Source organism: Scylla paramamosain, chromosome 34 (genome assembly GCF_035594125.1).
Source record: "Scylla paramamosain isolate STU-SP2022 chromosome 34, ASM3559412v1, whole genome shotgun sequence".
Classification (NCBI taxonomy): Eukaryota; Metazoa; Arthropoda; class Malacostraca; order Decapoda; family Portunidae; genus Scylla; species Scylla paramamosain.
In genome coordinates, this window is record NC_087184.1 from 7921214 (window position 1) to 7937039 (window position 15826).

General features: G+C 41.7%; 2 protein-coding genes across 9 annotated transcripts in view; both read left to right on the forward strand.

Annotated features, from left to right (window-relative positions):
- The window catches only part of LOC135090085 (ubiquitin carboxyl-terminal hydrolase 31-like), a 74721-nt gene extending 67877 nt beyond the window's left edge, over positions 1 to 6844 (forward strand). For all 5 annotated transcript variants that reach the window (XM_063986393.1, XM_063986392.1, XM_063986396.1 and 2 more), the window contains exons 11-15: positions 605 to 863; positions 1503 to 1615; positions 1814 to 1937; positions 2650 to 2786; positions 2949 to 6844. In XM_063986393.1, coding sequence (XP_063842463.1) covers positions 605 to 863; positions 1503 to 1615; positions 1814 to 1937; positions 2650 to 2786; positions 2949 to 4733 — 2418 coding nt within the window. In that variant the 3' untranslated portion in view covers positions 4734 to 6844. The remainder of the gene's footprint in view (positions 1 to 604; positions 864 to 1502; positions 1616 to 1813; positions 1938 to 2649; positions 2787 to 2948) is intronic.
- Positions 6845 to 8807: 1963 nt separating this feature from the next.
- LOC135090090 (uncharacterized) lies at positions 8808 to 14636 on the forward strand. Of its 4 annotated transcripts, none has more exons than XM_063986410.1 (4): positions 8808 to 11409; positions 12352 to 12454; positions 12999 to 13105; positions 13384 to 14636. In XM_063986410.1, the coding sequence occupies exons 2-4, from the start codon at positions 12363 to 12365 to the stop codon at positions 13488 to 13490; spliced, it is 306 nt and encodes a 101-aa protein (XP_063842480.1). In that variant the 5' UTR covers positions 8808 to 11409; positions 12352 to 12362; the 3' UTR covers positions 13491 to 14636. The 4 variants fall into 4 exon arrangements, with proteins under 4 accessions (XP_063842480.1, XP_063842483.1, XP_063842479.1 ...); XM_063986413.1 differs by having other exon boundaries at positions 12352 to 12451; XM_063986409.1 differs by having other exon boundaries at positions 8808 to 12454.
- The last annotated feature ends 1190 nt before the right edge of the window (positions 14637 to 15826 follow it).

Sequence of the window (15826 nt, forward strand, 5' to 3'; positions counted from 1 at the left end):
GTGATCAGCTGATTAGGTCAGATGCAGGAAAGGAGATGGGTCTGTTATGGTGTGACAAGATAAACCAATTCATTTACTGAGCCCTGATGCAGAGATTCAGGTACTGCAACACAACCATAGAAATTGGAGGCTAAAGTAATTTTAATTGTGAGTACCATGTCTCAGTTATTCCTTCATTGTCAGGTTGGTATATAAATAGATATATATTTATTATTATTATTTCCCCTCCATCTGCAGCACTTCACATAAGTGTGAGTGTGTGTGCATGTGTGAGTGTGTGTGCATTTGTGCATGTGTGTACATTTTTCTTTGACTGATGGTACTTGTAAATCTGAATGCTATCTTTTATTGATGAGGACATTGGATGGTGAGTGTTGAGGAGGGATTCCTTCTATCTTCTAAGTGTAAGAAACTTAGGGATGAGTGATATGAATAATGAACAGCATCACTAGCTGTATAGAGGCTTGACTTACAGCACAGGAAGTAGAAGAGAAAACATGGACTCGTGTAACATTTTTATAAATGAACTAAAACCTCCATGAATTAATCTTAGTTTGACAATTTGGTAGATCAGACTCAGTAATTATTATCTTTCATCCTGCAGGGAACCCTTCAGAGCAACTCATCCAAGCTCTCCACCACTGTCAAGTTCCCCCTGACTGGCTTTGACATCTCAGAACACATAGCCAGCAAACCCAACCACACACACCCTAACGGGCCTGCTGACTCTGGTATGCTTGGTGGGGTGTGGTCTCCTTGGAAGAGACCCAAGCGGTGTGTGACATATCCAGAGGAAAATGTGTATGATCTGTATGGCGTCTGCTACCATCATGGGAAGGATATGCAAGGGGGACATTACACAGGTGAGTGCCACTGGGGAGGTGCTAGTATTAGTGAGGGCTGCAGGTGCATGGTGAGGGACTGGATGTTGCTTTGGGAGTTACTTGTTACTTTCTCATTAACTGCATAAATTTGGAAGTGACTTGAAACACTAGAAAAAAAATGAAGTGTTTATACTTTTTATTGACGAGATTGTAGTGAGCAACCTATTCATTCATCCATAGTGTATTTTTATATCTTACACTTTAATGTTGTTGGCAACAATACATGTCATAATTTTTCTTTATTTTATACTGTGTATTGTCTCATCTCCAACATTCCTGCATTCATCTTTATGCCATCATCCCTTGTAACTTGACTCTTCTATGTATCTCATCCTTCTTCTGGAACTGCATTTCACATACATGCTTTTTTTGGAGTTACAGCCATATTTCTTCACCACTCATGTTCCTTCCCCCTCATCATCTGCTTTTCAGTCATAAACCTCTTCTGCATAACCCTCTACAGCAGTCTTAAACAATTGTCAGTTTTCCACATTGTAATGACAATGCCTTTCACTGCATCTCCCACACCTGTCTGCTTTCTTGATGACAATCCTAATACTTGTGAGAGTATCCACAAGTTTGAAATGTAGCTGTTATTACCCTCCTCTTCCATGGTAGCTGTGTGCAAAAATACAGCAGACAACAGGTGGTACAGCTTTGACGACAGCAAGGTGGAGGCTGCCTCAGAAGACCAGGTAGTGAGTCCTGATGCATACATTCTCTTCTACCAGGTGAGTGTGTTGCTCATACAGATCTTGTCAAGTTCGATGTTCGGTCTATAAAACTTTGTAAAAATTATTTCTTATAATCATGGTTTTCTGTTGTGGTATATTTTCTCTCTTCTTGTCTCAGTGGAAATTCATTTATAAACAGTGTCATATACATTTGTTGTCAATTTAGTTGTTGTGACTCACTTTTTGCTTGTGCAGCGTCGAAGTGACAACACATTGATGAGCTGCTCTGAGGGAGGTTTGCCCGAGCACTGGTCCTACAGGATACCCCTCTCCTACTTGCCACCAGCCCTTGCCCTCCCCACTAGCAAGGAGACCAAAGGTGAGCCTGTCAGGAATCATCAGGAATGTAATCACCATCACAAATGTAGGGATTCAGGATGACAAACAACCCAGTCATTTACTCACTTTAATGCTGTTAACCTGTAGCAACAATTAATTTGACATCAACATGAAAAGTATTGAGATACATTAAATCATGTAGATGCATATAAGACACATTGTTATGGAATTAGTTATGAAGGGTGATATAATCAAAATAAATAATTTAAGCTTTGAAAATAAGACACAAATGCAATACACATATAAAAATTCCCTGTGTATTTTCACATATACTGGTTATTTAGATAGCTAATTAACTATAATGTAACACTTATGACAATGAGGGTTGGCATTTGAGGGTTTATGGAGAAATCAGAGTGAGAGTTGTAACACTTCTCTTTCTGAAGACTGGGCACAATCTGCCCCCTTCTGAGACTGCAGGACCAAATAGGCAACTAGAAGCAACCCATTCCTCTAAAAGAGGCATCAGAATCAATCAATTATAACTCTCTCTCTCTCTCTCTCTCTCTCTCTCTCTCTCTCTCTCTCTCTCTCTCTCTCTCTCTCTCTCTCTCTCTCTCTCTCTCTCTCTCTCTCTCTCTCTCTCATAACTATTAGAACCTTAAATTCCCAGCAGGAGAATATAAACAGGAATAATTCTCTCCCATATGTGTGTGTCCAGCTGATATGTAATGCTTGTCTTGTCTCCACAGTTCCAGCACCTCCACCAGCACCATTTGAGCGAGGGCGCTCGTATGGGACGCTGCCAGTTGGTGCTCGGGTACAGAGGCAATCATCCATGGAGCGGGAACATGCATCTGACACAGAGGCACCACTGGCATCTCATGAGGTAAGGAGCATGCTTTCCTCTTGACCTTGAAGAGAAAGTTTGCATTAGTAGCTGGATTTAGGTTAGCATTAGTAGCTTTGTTTTCTGATGCCATTTTGATATGTTTTGATTCAGTTTCATATTAATTTTTTAACTTGATATTTTGATGTATATTTTGTCCAGGAATCCCCTCTCCTGAAGCGAAGGTCCACAAGTACGCTGCTTGAGAAGGAAGACTCGCCTGCAGAGGAGATACCCAAATGTAACCTGAAAATTGAGACTGTGAAGGTAGATGTATTAGCCAGCCAGAAGACATCAGAGAAGGAGGATGACAGCATGGAGTGTGACACCACCATCATTCCAGTCAACCCTGACAGTGATGAGGAAATGCCAGAGGTGCTGAGGAAGACTGCAAACTCCCCCACCTCTTCTTCTCCAACCCCATCCTCCACCACCACCAGCAAGACAGTCCTCATCTCCAGGTGCCAGGCAGTAAGGGATACCGACATGCCTGATGGTGCTTCCCCATCCCCACCCCTCACCAATGGACATGCTGCCCCATCAGGCGAAGAGGAAGAAGAGGATGAGGAAGAGCTCAACGTGCCTTCACTGGATTCCCAGGAGAGTGACCACCGGCAGGAACAGACTCCGGAGGTTAGGATCCATCCTGCTACCCCTGAGGTGCTGGCTGCCCACCAGGGTCATGCTGACAGCCAGCCCAAACGTAGCATCATCACTCTCACGCTACGGCCGAGGAACCCCAGCGAGTCCTCCTGTGAGGCCCGGGTAGTGTCACGCACTCCCAGCCTAGCCAGCACCCGTAGTTCCTCCAGTGTGTCCAGCAGTCCCACAGTGAATGGTGTGGATGGGCCCTATCTGAATGGTGTGGATGATGAGCCCCACAGCCCCATCACTCCAGAGATCAGGATCACACCCCTTGCCAAGCCAGGTGATGGGGCAGGTCCTGTGCCTCCACCTGTCAAAGTTTCCACTAGGTGCATGAATGCCAACAAGACAGCAAGCTTTGTAGTCATCAACACTCCCACTGCCAGTCCCAGAGCACCTCGTCCCAAGACCCCAACCAGTGCTACCTACAATGGTTCCCCAAAGCCCTTCACATCCAAGACCACTGTAAAGACCAGAGACCCCTCTGTGGAATCCCTGAGGAACCAGCGGCCTGTTAATTCCTCCAGGAAGGAGAATGGAGTAACGTCCAAAGCACCACTTACGAATGGTAAGAGCCCCACCATGACCCCAGCTGTGAACTACTGCAGTCCTCTCAAGGTGACTGCCACCACTACTGCTGGCCCCAGGACACACCGTCCAGAGAGAGGAGAACTCAGGTATCCTCGAGAGGCTAGGTGTGATCGCAGGGAAGACAGGTACGAAAGGCGGGATGACAGGTACAGCAGGGAGGAGCGCCACTCTAGAGAAGATAGGTATGACAAGAGAGAAGACAGATATGACAAGAGGGAAGACAGGTGTGAGAGACAAGAAGACAACAGGTATTCCAGGAGGGAGGACAGGTATAACAGGGATCACAGGTTTGATGTTGAGAAGCGATATCTGAGGGAGACAAGGAGACACGATGGTGATTCAGGGCACCCTGAGAAGGACTACGACACCCCGCAGTACCAGCCAGGCCGGTGCAGCATGGACTTCAGGGAGTTGAGGGAGGCGTGGTGCAAGCGAGAGTACAACTACAAGTATGAGGATGAGCCCAAGTGTGAACGCATATATGCTTATGAGAGGGACCTGGACCATGCCCACCAACACAAGTTTGGGAGGGAAGGCAGATATGAGAGGGATGGCATGCATGAGAGGGGAGGTGGGGACCTGTTGGGAAAGGGGCGAGCGTCATATGACTCCCGGGACCACTACCGCCCACAGGATTATTCTAAGGGCCTGCCCAACACTGCCAACACCCCCACCCCCACCCCCACCGTTATCACAGAGTCCAGTGTATGATAGCGGTTACCATGCTGTTTGTATTTGTTTTTGGAGTCCAGTAGTTTTTAGCATGCCGCTGCCTCCCTTCTCTCTTCTCCCTGCGGATGCGCCGACCAAGTGTTTTGCGCAGAAAGTGTGATATAATTTATTTCTCTGTCTTGGCACTGAATGGAATTAGTTACTGTTGGGGTCATGGGGCTGAATTCCCATGACCTGAGGGTTGACCAATGCTCAGCCATTCTGCCTTTCTGCAAGATGTTTATGTTGCCTGTAAATTATTATCATTATTCTTGTTTCCTCCAGATACACGAGCCTTTGGCACGTGAAGATGTTCTGGATGAATATAAACACCAACAGAGATGCACATATGCTGCTGCTGACCCACACCTGCTGTTTATACATTCCATTTTGCAGATTTCATACTTATAAATAAGCCTGTACATAATTTTTACCAGAAGTTTATCGAGATTTTTATATAATGTGCCTCATGAGTTTTAGTATATATAAAATGAAATATATATAATACAGTATATATACACAGAATACATGTATATTTGTTTAGCAGACTTTAGTTTGTGGCAGAATGTTAATGTTCAGCTTTCACACCCTCTGTTCACTGGCAGCTCAAACACTAGGTGGTTCCTGGGCCAGTGGGCAGCTTCCTCAGCTAGCTCTGTGCAGCACTATCAGAGTCACCAAAGAGGCAAATTTTGTTACTTGATTGACTTACACTGTTTAGTTGAGCAATGTGACTTTGGTGGCTCAGCAGTGCTTCTGAGTACGAGTATGCAAGACCTCAGTGTGTGTGTGCGAGTGTGAGTGTACATGTGTACGAGTGAGTGAGTGAGAGAACATGTGGGACTTTACCCAAACAAACTTGGTATGAATGCTAATTTCCTGGTAAAGCAACTGAGGCTGGTTTTTCCACGGCCCACGTACAGTTGGTTTTGGTGCCTGTTTTCCACTGGTTCCAGTTTACAGACCTGCGTGTCACTGACCTAGGTATCATCAGTGCTCATTTTGTTTGCATTTACTATTTTACAAAATTTTTCTCCAATCATCCATGTCTAAAAAATGTCCAATAAGAAGTCTTTGATGTGAAAAAAATGTCCAAAAAACTTCCTGTGTATGTGAACTAGGTAAGCATGACCAATTTTTCCTTCCCTTGTGAAAATTTGTGCGAGCCGAGTAGCACACCTGTGTTGCATGTGTGTCCCCGGGTCCCTTCGTGCGGGGCCAAGTCAGTCTGTGGTGAGCCTGTGACCCTCCATGATACTATATTGTGTCAAGGTGAACCCAAAGGTAATGCTCCTTATTTTTATCTTTGAACATATCAGTTTTATTATTTTGTGAAGGCACTTGATTTGTATATATTTGGTCAAATAATAATAATGCAATTGCTAAACTGGGTCTGAGTTGAATTTTAATTTCATGTTTTTACTGGATGGGTTTTTAATGTCTGGCTGAAATATATGCACACCTGCCTGGGGGTATTCAGGTCTTGTGTTAGGACAACTCAACTTTTCACTGTCCCCTGACTATTGGTTGTAAATTCTCAAACAACTCTAGATCATTATCTCACTGTAATAGAAAATTCATTTGGTAATGATGAGTGGGAGGTTCCCATAAAAGATAAGCAACTTTTGTCTTTATCTTCCTGTGAAAGTGATGCTTCTTCCCTGCTTATGTAGGACATGGCAATACTTGTATTTTGTCAAAATCTACCAGGTATTCTAAAAAAAAAATTTTTTTTGAACAATTACTTTTTATTTGGCATTTACCCCCTTAACTTCACAGGATACTTCTGCAATTTATTTACTTCATGTTTTCAAAGGAAAGAAAAAAACATGAAATACATGGATGTGTGTGGAAATATCCTGTGTAACAGGGGATTAACAGTCACTGTCCTCTTGCCTGTCTGGACACCACTGCACCATTTTATAATGAACGTGTTACAGCACCTGATGCTTGTTGACCTTTGTGCTTTACGATGCAGTCTGTCATTACTTTTGTTAATGAAGCACAATGCTGGTAGGAATTTAGTGGTACTGGTTCAGTGCTTTGATTCACTTATGTAATTACAGTAATTTGCCTATTCTTATCACATTAACAGAGTGATTTAATGTTTGATATTGTAGTTTTCCACTTCTCAAGATCAACCTTCATTACAAATTATTATATGCAAGTTGTTTGAAATATTAGTTCAATGGGTTGGCAGGGAAGAGCAGTGGCTGGAGTCTGTGACACTTGCAATTAGAACTCCTGCTGACATGAGTGTCACATTGCACAAACTGGCAAGTTGCTCCTCCCTGGTCTAAAAAAAAAAAAAAAATTACTGGGAGAAAATAACTATGTGGCAACTTAGGTTATTCCTTTGTATGTTTTTGAAAGCACAGAATAACAGATTCAGTGTTTGACATATTGACATAATTAGGGTGATCTTTTGTGACTGCTTGCTTTGGCTAACAAAATAATTGTTTGTTTTAAACAGTGTTCTACTGGGTTGATGTGTGATGCCTGGAAAAAATACAGGCCACAATTTCGTAGTGCAAATGGTATGAGTTTAACTAGAATGGTGAAACAAATTGAAAAATACACTGCATAACTATTGCCAGTGAAAAGATTGTGAGTGCAATGGTGAAGAAATGGAGTGGTGAGGGAAGCCAGAATGTGCCTCACCACAAGAGACATCTGTCTCTTGATGCCATGTAAAGTGTTGCCAAATATTCTGGGGTGGCCCACAACCATGTTTGTGGTGAGGACCATTCTGGTGTCACTCATCACTCCATTTCTTCACTCATGCACTCAATCTTTTCACTGGCAATAGTTATGCAGCGTATTTTTCAAGTTGTTTCACCACTAGTGAAACTCTAACATTTGTACTATGTACAAACATGGTTGTGGGCCACCCCAAAATATTTGGCAACACTTTACATGGTATCAAGAGACAGATGTCTCTTGTGGTGAGGCACATTCTGGCTTCCCTCACCACTCCATTTCTTCACCAATGCACTCACAATCTTTTCACTGTATATTTTCCAAGCATCACACCTCAGTAGGAACCTTTGTTTAAAACAAAACACAGCCGTTTTGTTAGCCAAAGCAAAAGAACCTTCCCTTATGTCAATATATCAAACACTGAATCTGTTACTCTATGCTTTCAAAAACATATGAGGGAATAACCAATTTTTAAATTGCCATGTAATTATTTTCTCCAGGGAGATTTTTTCATACTAAGGAGGAGTGAATTGCCAGTTTGTGCAATGTGACGCTCATGTCGGCAGGAGTTTTGATCGCGAGTGTCGCAGACTGTAAATGCCAGCTGGTGGGACAGACTGGCTGGCAATAGTGGTAGCAGGATTCAGTTTTGGCTGGCAGTAAAAGATATTGGTAAGTATTGTGGCCCTCTAAGAATGGTTCTGGGCAACTCAAGGATTAAGTAAGTATGTGTAGTTTCATTGGTACTGCTCTTTAAATAGAAGGAAAGGAAACTTACTTGTGTAGGGTCAATCTCAAGGGTTAATATAAATCGGCACATTATTTCTTATTAAGAGTTATGGTGAAGACCAAACCAGATTATACTTCTAATGTTGAAGGTTGAGGCACAACTGTACTGCAAGACAACAGAACAAAAATTTAACCAAAGCAGCTCGGCTATAGCAGTGCAGGTGAACATTACCTAGGATAAAATTAGTCTACAACAGTGAGCATTGGGATAACACGAGCCTAAAACCTCAGCTTCACATATAAGCCCTGGGCTGATTTATTTAATTTTCTTAGCTGTTTCTTGGAAAAGGTGCATCTAATGTACTATCACAATTAATGTGGCAATTTGCTACTTGCATGATAGCTATTCATAGGAATGAAACACAGTCCTCTGGGTTCAGCCTACTAACACTTCCAACAACTCTCACCTTCCCTCACATGGTCCCCAGATAAATATAAAGCAAAATCCTAGACACAAAAACTGTGGTGGTGGCCACCACCATCATCTCATCTACATACTGCTGTCTTCATGCATCGCCACCACCGCTGTCTCTTCCATCAACCATGTCTTTGCCACTGCCACTCTCTTCCTTGGGCCATCATCTTATGTCCTCTGAAAGTATAAATTGCATCAGTCTAGTAGTGTTATCCCTTCCATTATCTACATTATATTTTACATTGGTATCCGTGAGAACCAAAGAACATGGTAGGTCTTCATGTACAAAATGGTATTATCAGTCACAAAGAGGCTCTTTGCCTAGTGTATGAGGGGCAGCTCAGGGCCACCTCTTCACCAATCCCTTCCCATTTTTATGCTTCACTACATTGTTTTTCATGTTAATGTATTAATAACTGGATATAAGGGCAGATAAAATTTTCTAGGGATCATATTAAAAATTGTTCTTTGCAGAAAACAAGATTTTTCACTTTGTTAAAAACTTCACTGTTCCAGTAATAATAACCATGAAAGGAGGCCGTGAATGGTACAGGTTCACAAGAGGTGAGAACATCAGACAGTGTTGGTATGGAGAGTCTCAAAGTGAATGGTGTAGTTATAACAGCAAAGGAAAGAAGAAGTGGGTGGTGTAGGTGAGGTGTTTGGTGTGAGAGAAGGATGTGTGATACTGGAAAGAATGAACTGGATGAAAGAATCAGCAGGGAGGAAGTGGAGAGGGGTGTGAAAAGGCAGAAGAATGGTAAGGCAGCAGGCCCAGATAATATACTGTACGAGTTCTACAAGAATGGTGGTGAGGTAGTGATTGACAGAATGACTGAATTATTCAACCAAGTGTGGGATGAAGAGAGTGTGCCAAGAAAATGGAATGAGTGCCGAGGGAGTCTGTTACATAAGGTAGGATACAATAGTAAGAATGAGTTGAACTACATACCAATTGCAATAGTGAAGGTAACAGGTAGTTTTCAGTGCAGTGCTGAATGAGAGATTGTGTAAATGGATTGAGAGAAATAGAGTGTTAGGTGAAGAACAAAATGGATTCCATGTGGACATGAGAGCTGAGGATAATATGTTTGTGGTGAATTAAGTGATCAAAAGAAGAAAGACAGAAGTTGATATTACTTAGGTTTTTGGGATATAGAGAAAGCATATGATATGGTGAATAGAGAAATGCTAGGCAGAGTCTTAGAAAGGGTTGGGTTAAATGCAAAGATAGTTAACATAGTGCAAAGCATGTATGTGGACATGAGCTAAATACAGACTAGGAGACATAGAAACAGACTGGGTGAAGAGTGAGAGAGGAGTTAGGCAGGGAAGTACGTTGTCATCAACCCTTTTCAGGTTGTATACAGAGGAGTTAGCAGCCAGAATGAGAAGAATGAAAGGAGTAAGTGTGGAGAATGATAAGATGTGTGTTCTTTTATGCAGGTGATAAAGTGGTTATGAGTCAATTGGCAGATGAGATCCAAAGTTTGCTGGATATTGTAGATGGGCATGGAAGAGACTTTGGAGAAAGGTTTAGCAGTGAGAAAAGCAAGGTAATGATTGTGAATAGGTCAGATGATGAAAGTAATGCAGTATGGAAACTTGAAGAGAACGAGTTGAAAGAAGAATACAAGTACTTAGAAATGCTGATGAGTCTGAATGGTTGTGAAATGTCAAAAAATGAAAAAAGATAAGCATGGTAAACCAGTGGGTTGAGCAACTGGAAAGCACAGTAAGGATGAAAGCAAGTAAGTATGAGGTGGTGAGAGAAGTGTGGAAAAGTGTGGTTGTGCCAAATGGTATGGATGTTAGAAGTAGAGCAGAATAGAGTACCAAGGATGGCACTGAATGCACCCAGGTATAGTCCAGTGGAAGCTTTAAGAGGTGATAAGGGATAGTAAGTTTAGGGAAAGACTTACAAAACCAACACTAAGATACAAAAGAAAAGATGATGCAAGAATAGCAGCAAAGGTGAATCTATGTCATGAAAGTGGAAGCAAATGGAGGAAGAGGTGCATGAGAATGACAGATAAGAGTGGATAACAAGTTGTGTGGGTGATGAGAATGGCTTGGAGAAATCAAAATGAGCATGAATAGATAGTGACAAGAAGAGGCAGAGTGGGAATTGAATGTGTGAGAAAATGGAAGAATAAGATAGATAGAAAAGTGAAGTGCACGGGACTGAATTAATGGGAAAAGGAATGAAAGAGCACTCTGGAATGGTACAAGGACAGAGAGGCCCCATAATGTGGTATGATGGAAGCCTGGGTGATAATCTTCTCTCCCAAGCTACGGCACAGTGTTTGGAGTGAATGCAAGGAATTACAGATGGCCCAAATCCTGCAGCAAAATGTGCCAGATGTGTGACATGGGAGAGGACACAACAGTGGAGCATGTGGTGCTGGAATGTGAGAGGTATGAGAGACAGGAGTAAGATGACGCAAGTGATTCTGACTGTGTTAGGGCACAACAGGAATGAAAGAGTGAAGACAGAAAGGGAATGGATGGTGATGCTGCTGGTACTGGGTAAAGAGATGAATAAAAGGATGACTGAAGCAATGAGGGAGTTCCTGGAGAAAATGTGGTATGCCAGATGTTGGGACAATTAGTGTAGATACTATTCGTTTTCTGCTTTTTTGTCTTTTTCAGGAGTGATCCTGAGCCACCTGTAAGATGAAGATCAAGACCACCCATGTAAACAAGCTACCTAGTTCTGGTTTAAATACTGCACATGCTCAGCACTTTTTTTTTCATGGCTGACTCTACTTAGTAAGCATGCACATTTCTTTATAGTTTTTTTTTGGTATCATGTCAGATGTTTCTATAATATACACCTGAATAGGAAATTTGGTTTTTCCATGTAAATAATTTAAATGATGTTAGCCAACTAAGATACCTCTGAAACGAGTTGTACTCCTTTGTTCCTCCTACTTTGATCCACACCACACCAGTGTATGGTGAGGCTAATACACATTGCTGAATGAGTGCTGGAATGTCTCATCAGGCACTACTGTATTTGTTTAGTGCATCCTTAAATTTTAATATTTTAGAGGCTCTTACTACACGAGACATGCATGATTTTGGTATAATTATGTGAGATCTATGCCACAAACATACTACAGACACAACATTTTGGAGGCATGATTATTTATTGGTTTACCTCAGCACATGGCAGGTCAATAATGTGTCTGTGACTATACATATGTTGAATATTCCTTCCTCAACAAAAATTGAAGTAAAAGCCAGCATCAAAACAATAAAAAAATATGAGAAAACTGTGGTCCTAATCCTGTGAGGCATTAGCTGACCTAAGCATATACAAGCACCTACTGAAAGGAGTGTCATGTGCTAAGGAACCACGTTACATAAAATCATAACTCTCTGCCTTAATATTTCACAATCACACAATCTGATGGCTAAATAATCATATACAGTGTGTACTTTTACTCCACAATTTCCTCAATCTTCACAGCTCTGCCAACTACTACATCATTTAGATTTATTGCAAAGGTAGGAATAACATTTACATACACTAAATCATGACTAGCAGGCACAGTATTTGTCATGTTTAAATATGCTTGCTTACTGACTGACTCAGCAAGATGTACAAGGTTTAATTTTGAAACAAATTGTAAGACTAGCTCTTTTATGCTGTAAGTGACCTGTCTTACTGTCGCAGTGATCACAGGCTAAAGGCATGTCTGTATGCAGGGATTGGAACGATGTGTGACGAGCAGATGTACCAATGGTTACAATGGCAATGGGATGCTGAGATGGAAGAAATTGATGAAGTACCTGAAGTCCAGGAAAGGTGGTGTGTGCGACAGAGCCGGGGGGTTGTTGTGGACCGGACAAACCCATTCGTTGCCATGAGCGACAAAGAATTTGTTGACAAGTTCTGATTAAGGAAAGAGTCGGTGAACTCCATCATTCAACAAATTCAACATGACCTTCTTGTTACCAATGACAGAAGAGGCTAGGCCTGCTTTATCATTCATCAGTACTTAGCCAAACATGGGATATTAATTACCATGAGGAAGCAAAATGCAATCAGCAGTCGTTTTCAGTGGAATTACTTTATTATGTCTGGTATTTACCTCCAGTATCATTATAGCCTCATATAGGAACACAATTCTTTAATGCCTTATTCTTTATATTAAATAATAATAGCTCTTCACTTACTCAACCATTTTCACCCACAAAAATTTGCCAAATCAACAGTTCCAAACTTAATATAAAAGACCACAAAGAATCATTGTTCTGATGTGAAAATCTACACAACCATTCTGATAAGAACCAAAAATGTGCCTTATGTAAAACCTGTCTTTTTGAGATATCTAACTCCTTTTCCTATACAGGTTGCCCTGTGCCACCACACCTCCAGGTCCTAATTACTCTCGCCTGCCTGGCAACTGGAAGCCACCAGGCAGTGATTGCAGACTGCTATGGCATATCCCAAGCCACAGTGAGTCAGTGCCACTCCAGAGTTGCTAGGGCAATTGCATTACTCAGCAAGCAGCACATAAAGTACCCAGCTGGAAATTAACTCTATAGGCTCATGAACTCTTTCCAGGCAATTGCTGGCATGCCTGGTGTTGTTGGCTGCATAGGTTGCACACACATCAAAATTTTAAAACCATCTTGTGATAACTCGGAACAGTTCAGATGTAGCCAAGGCTTTTTCTCCTTAAATATTCAGGCCATTTGTGGTCCTGATCTTGTCTTTTATGACCTTGTTTCAAGATGGCCTGGTAGTGTCCAAGACATCAGAATTTTTGACAAAAGCACCATTCATGAGGCCTTTCAAGATAGCCTGGTCATCTGTTGGGTGGCAGCGGGTATCCTTGTAGGAGGTACCTCTTAACCCCACTTCCATCTCCTAAGGGGCCCCATGAAGAGGCCTACAACAGAAGTCACACCCACACAAGAAATACTATTAAGAGGGCAATTGGGGTGCCTAAGCATTGCTTCTTCTGCCTTGGGACAACTCTTTGAACAAACTTAGACACTGACAAAGCCATTATTATTGCCTCAACAGTCCTCCACAATATTGCAATTCAAACTAAGATTAATATGCAAGAGGAACTTATGGATGTGAATACAGACCTAGAAAAATGAAAATATTGATGTGAGTGATACTGTCCTGGAAAGACAAAATAATCACGCAGTTTTGCAGGGTTGCCTCAAACGTGAACAAATTATTAGAGATAATTTTAAAAGCCTAGTATGGTAGGAGTGTCACAATGTGTTTACAATATCCACACTCAAGCTGTGGCAGACTTTGGTGTTACTTGTGGCATTCTCTGTATACAGCTGACATTAAGATGAGGTCAGACCTCATCTAGACTACGCTGTGCAGTTCTGGTCCCCACATTACAGGAAAGATATAGGTCTATTAGAATCAATACAGAGGAGAACGACTAAAAGGATACAGGGGATGAGGAGTATTCCCTTCGAGGCGAAATTGAAGTTGTTAAATTTACATTCTTTAGAGAGACGTAGGTTAAGAGGGGACCTGATAGAAGTCTTTAAGTGGTATAAGGGTTATAACAAGGGGGATGTAGGCAAAATTCTTAGGATCAGCAACCAGGGTAGAACAAGAAATAGGAGGTTCAAGCTTGAAAAATTTAGGTTTAGGAAGGAGATAGGAAAAAATTGGTTCTCAAATAGAGTGGTAGATGAGTGGAACGGACTCAGTAATTAAGATGTTAGTGCTAGGACACTAGAGAGCTTTAAGAGAAGATTAGACAAGTTTATGGATGGGGATAATGGAAATAGGAAGGTATATTTCATACAGGGACTGCCACATGTAATCCTGGTCACTTCTTGCATCTTCCCTTACTTATATTCTTATGTTAAATTCATTGTGTGTATGATGAGAGTACTGATTTTTGTGTGTATTGATAAGATGTATACTTCCATTGCTCACTTGTATGTAAATGTAAAGCTCATGAGGTATGGATTGGATATGCTATAAATTATAAGTAAAAACACCACTACTTGTATAATTTTAACTTTTCATTGGATTATTATGGGCTATGAATGAAGAGGTAAAGATGGTTTTCCTTAGTCATTTTTTTTTTTTTTTTTTTTTGTGGTGTGCTTGTAGCAGTTCTCATTCCAGATCATCTATAAGATCACTTTATAAGAAAATACATGCTCTTTATAGGCATACACACATCTGATTTTTTCTTGTTAGCCTTATTTCACACTAGCAATTGACAAAGTGTGTTTTTTTTTGTCGATGTCAGAGACATCAAGAGCTGCCCTGTCAAGTTCAAGACACATATAGACAAATTTTTGAAGGGGCTACCAAATGAGCCTCTTGTATCTGGGTACACAACACACTGCAGGGCAGCCTCTAACTCTGTACCAGATCAGATTGATCTCAGGAAAAAAGACTAGGTCTGAAAGTAGCGGTGGACCACCACAGCTACGAAAAAGACCCTATAAATTCTACCAAGTAAACCAAGTAAGTAATAATTTAACAATTCAATATCAACCAGTAAACACTGAACTACCATACAGCAGCACACCTTCCTAAATCTGTCATGCCCTCTCGCAGCCAAGTGCCACACCACTGTAGTGCACCTGCACATCTCAGTCCTAAGAAATATGTCATGATTATACATACAAAAACATTAAACCCTAACAAGGCAACCAGCAACCGGCTGGTGCTGCCATACTCCATCCCATAACACGTTGTCCACATACATTGCCTATACACATTGTAACTAATCATACAAACATTCTTCACGAGTATAAACACTCACCATCTGGTTTGAATACATCCACGAGGGCAGCCAAGATCAAGTAATCCGCCGGCACACGACAACCTGTTCCCCAGTGACCGGCCTCCGTGAATTCACAAACAGCAGTGGACAGTGAGATACCTACCGTGAACATATTGACAACATAATTACGAAACCTAGGACTGTGCGAATGTGGGAAACTATCATAACAATAATGGCACAACGACCATCAACTGAACCACGCCTAGGCAGCGACCATTAGACATGACATGACCCCAACAAGGCCAACTTCTTAGGACCCAACACTCACTCCTCCAACACCCCAATCTCTCACATCTTCCGTTACACTTGTGCGGAGTAAGACAACACAACTATGGAAGAAAATGGGGAGGGATAGGGCGATTGTGGTAGTCACGTCAAGCAGATCCACAAGA

What these genes read in the sequence shown, in the direction of transcription:
- LOC135090090 (XM_063986409.1), top strand. Translation starts at nt 12,363, where the DNA reads ATGTGTGACGAGCAGATGTACCAATGGTTACAATGGCAATGGGATGCT. An exon ending in CCTGAAGTCCAGGAAAGGTG is followed by an intron (nt 12,455 to 12,998) that starts GTGTGTGCGACA and finishes TTTCCTATACAG; the next exon opens with GTTGCCCTGTGCCACCACAC. An exon ending in ATGGCATATCCCAAGCCACA is followed by an intron (nt 13,106 to 13,383) that starts GTGAGTCAGTGC and finishes CCTTGTTTCAAG; the next exon opens with ATGGCCTGGTAGTGTCCAAG.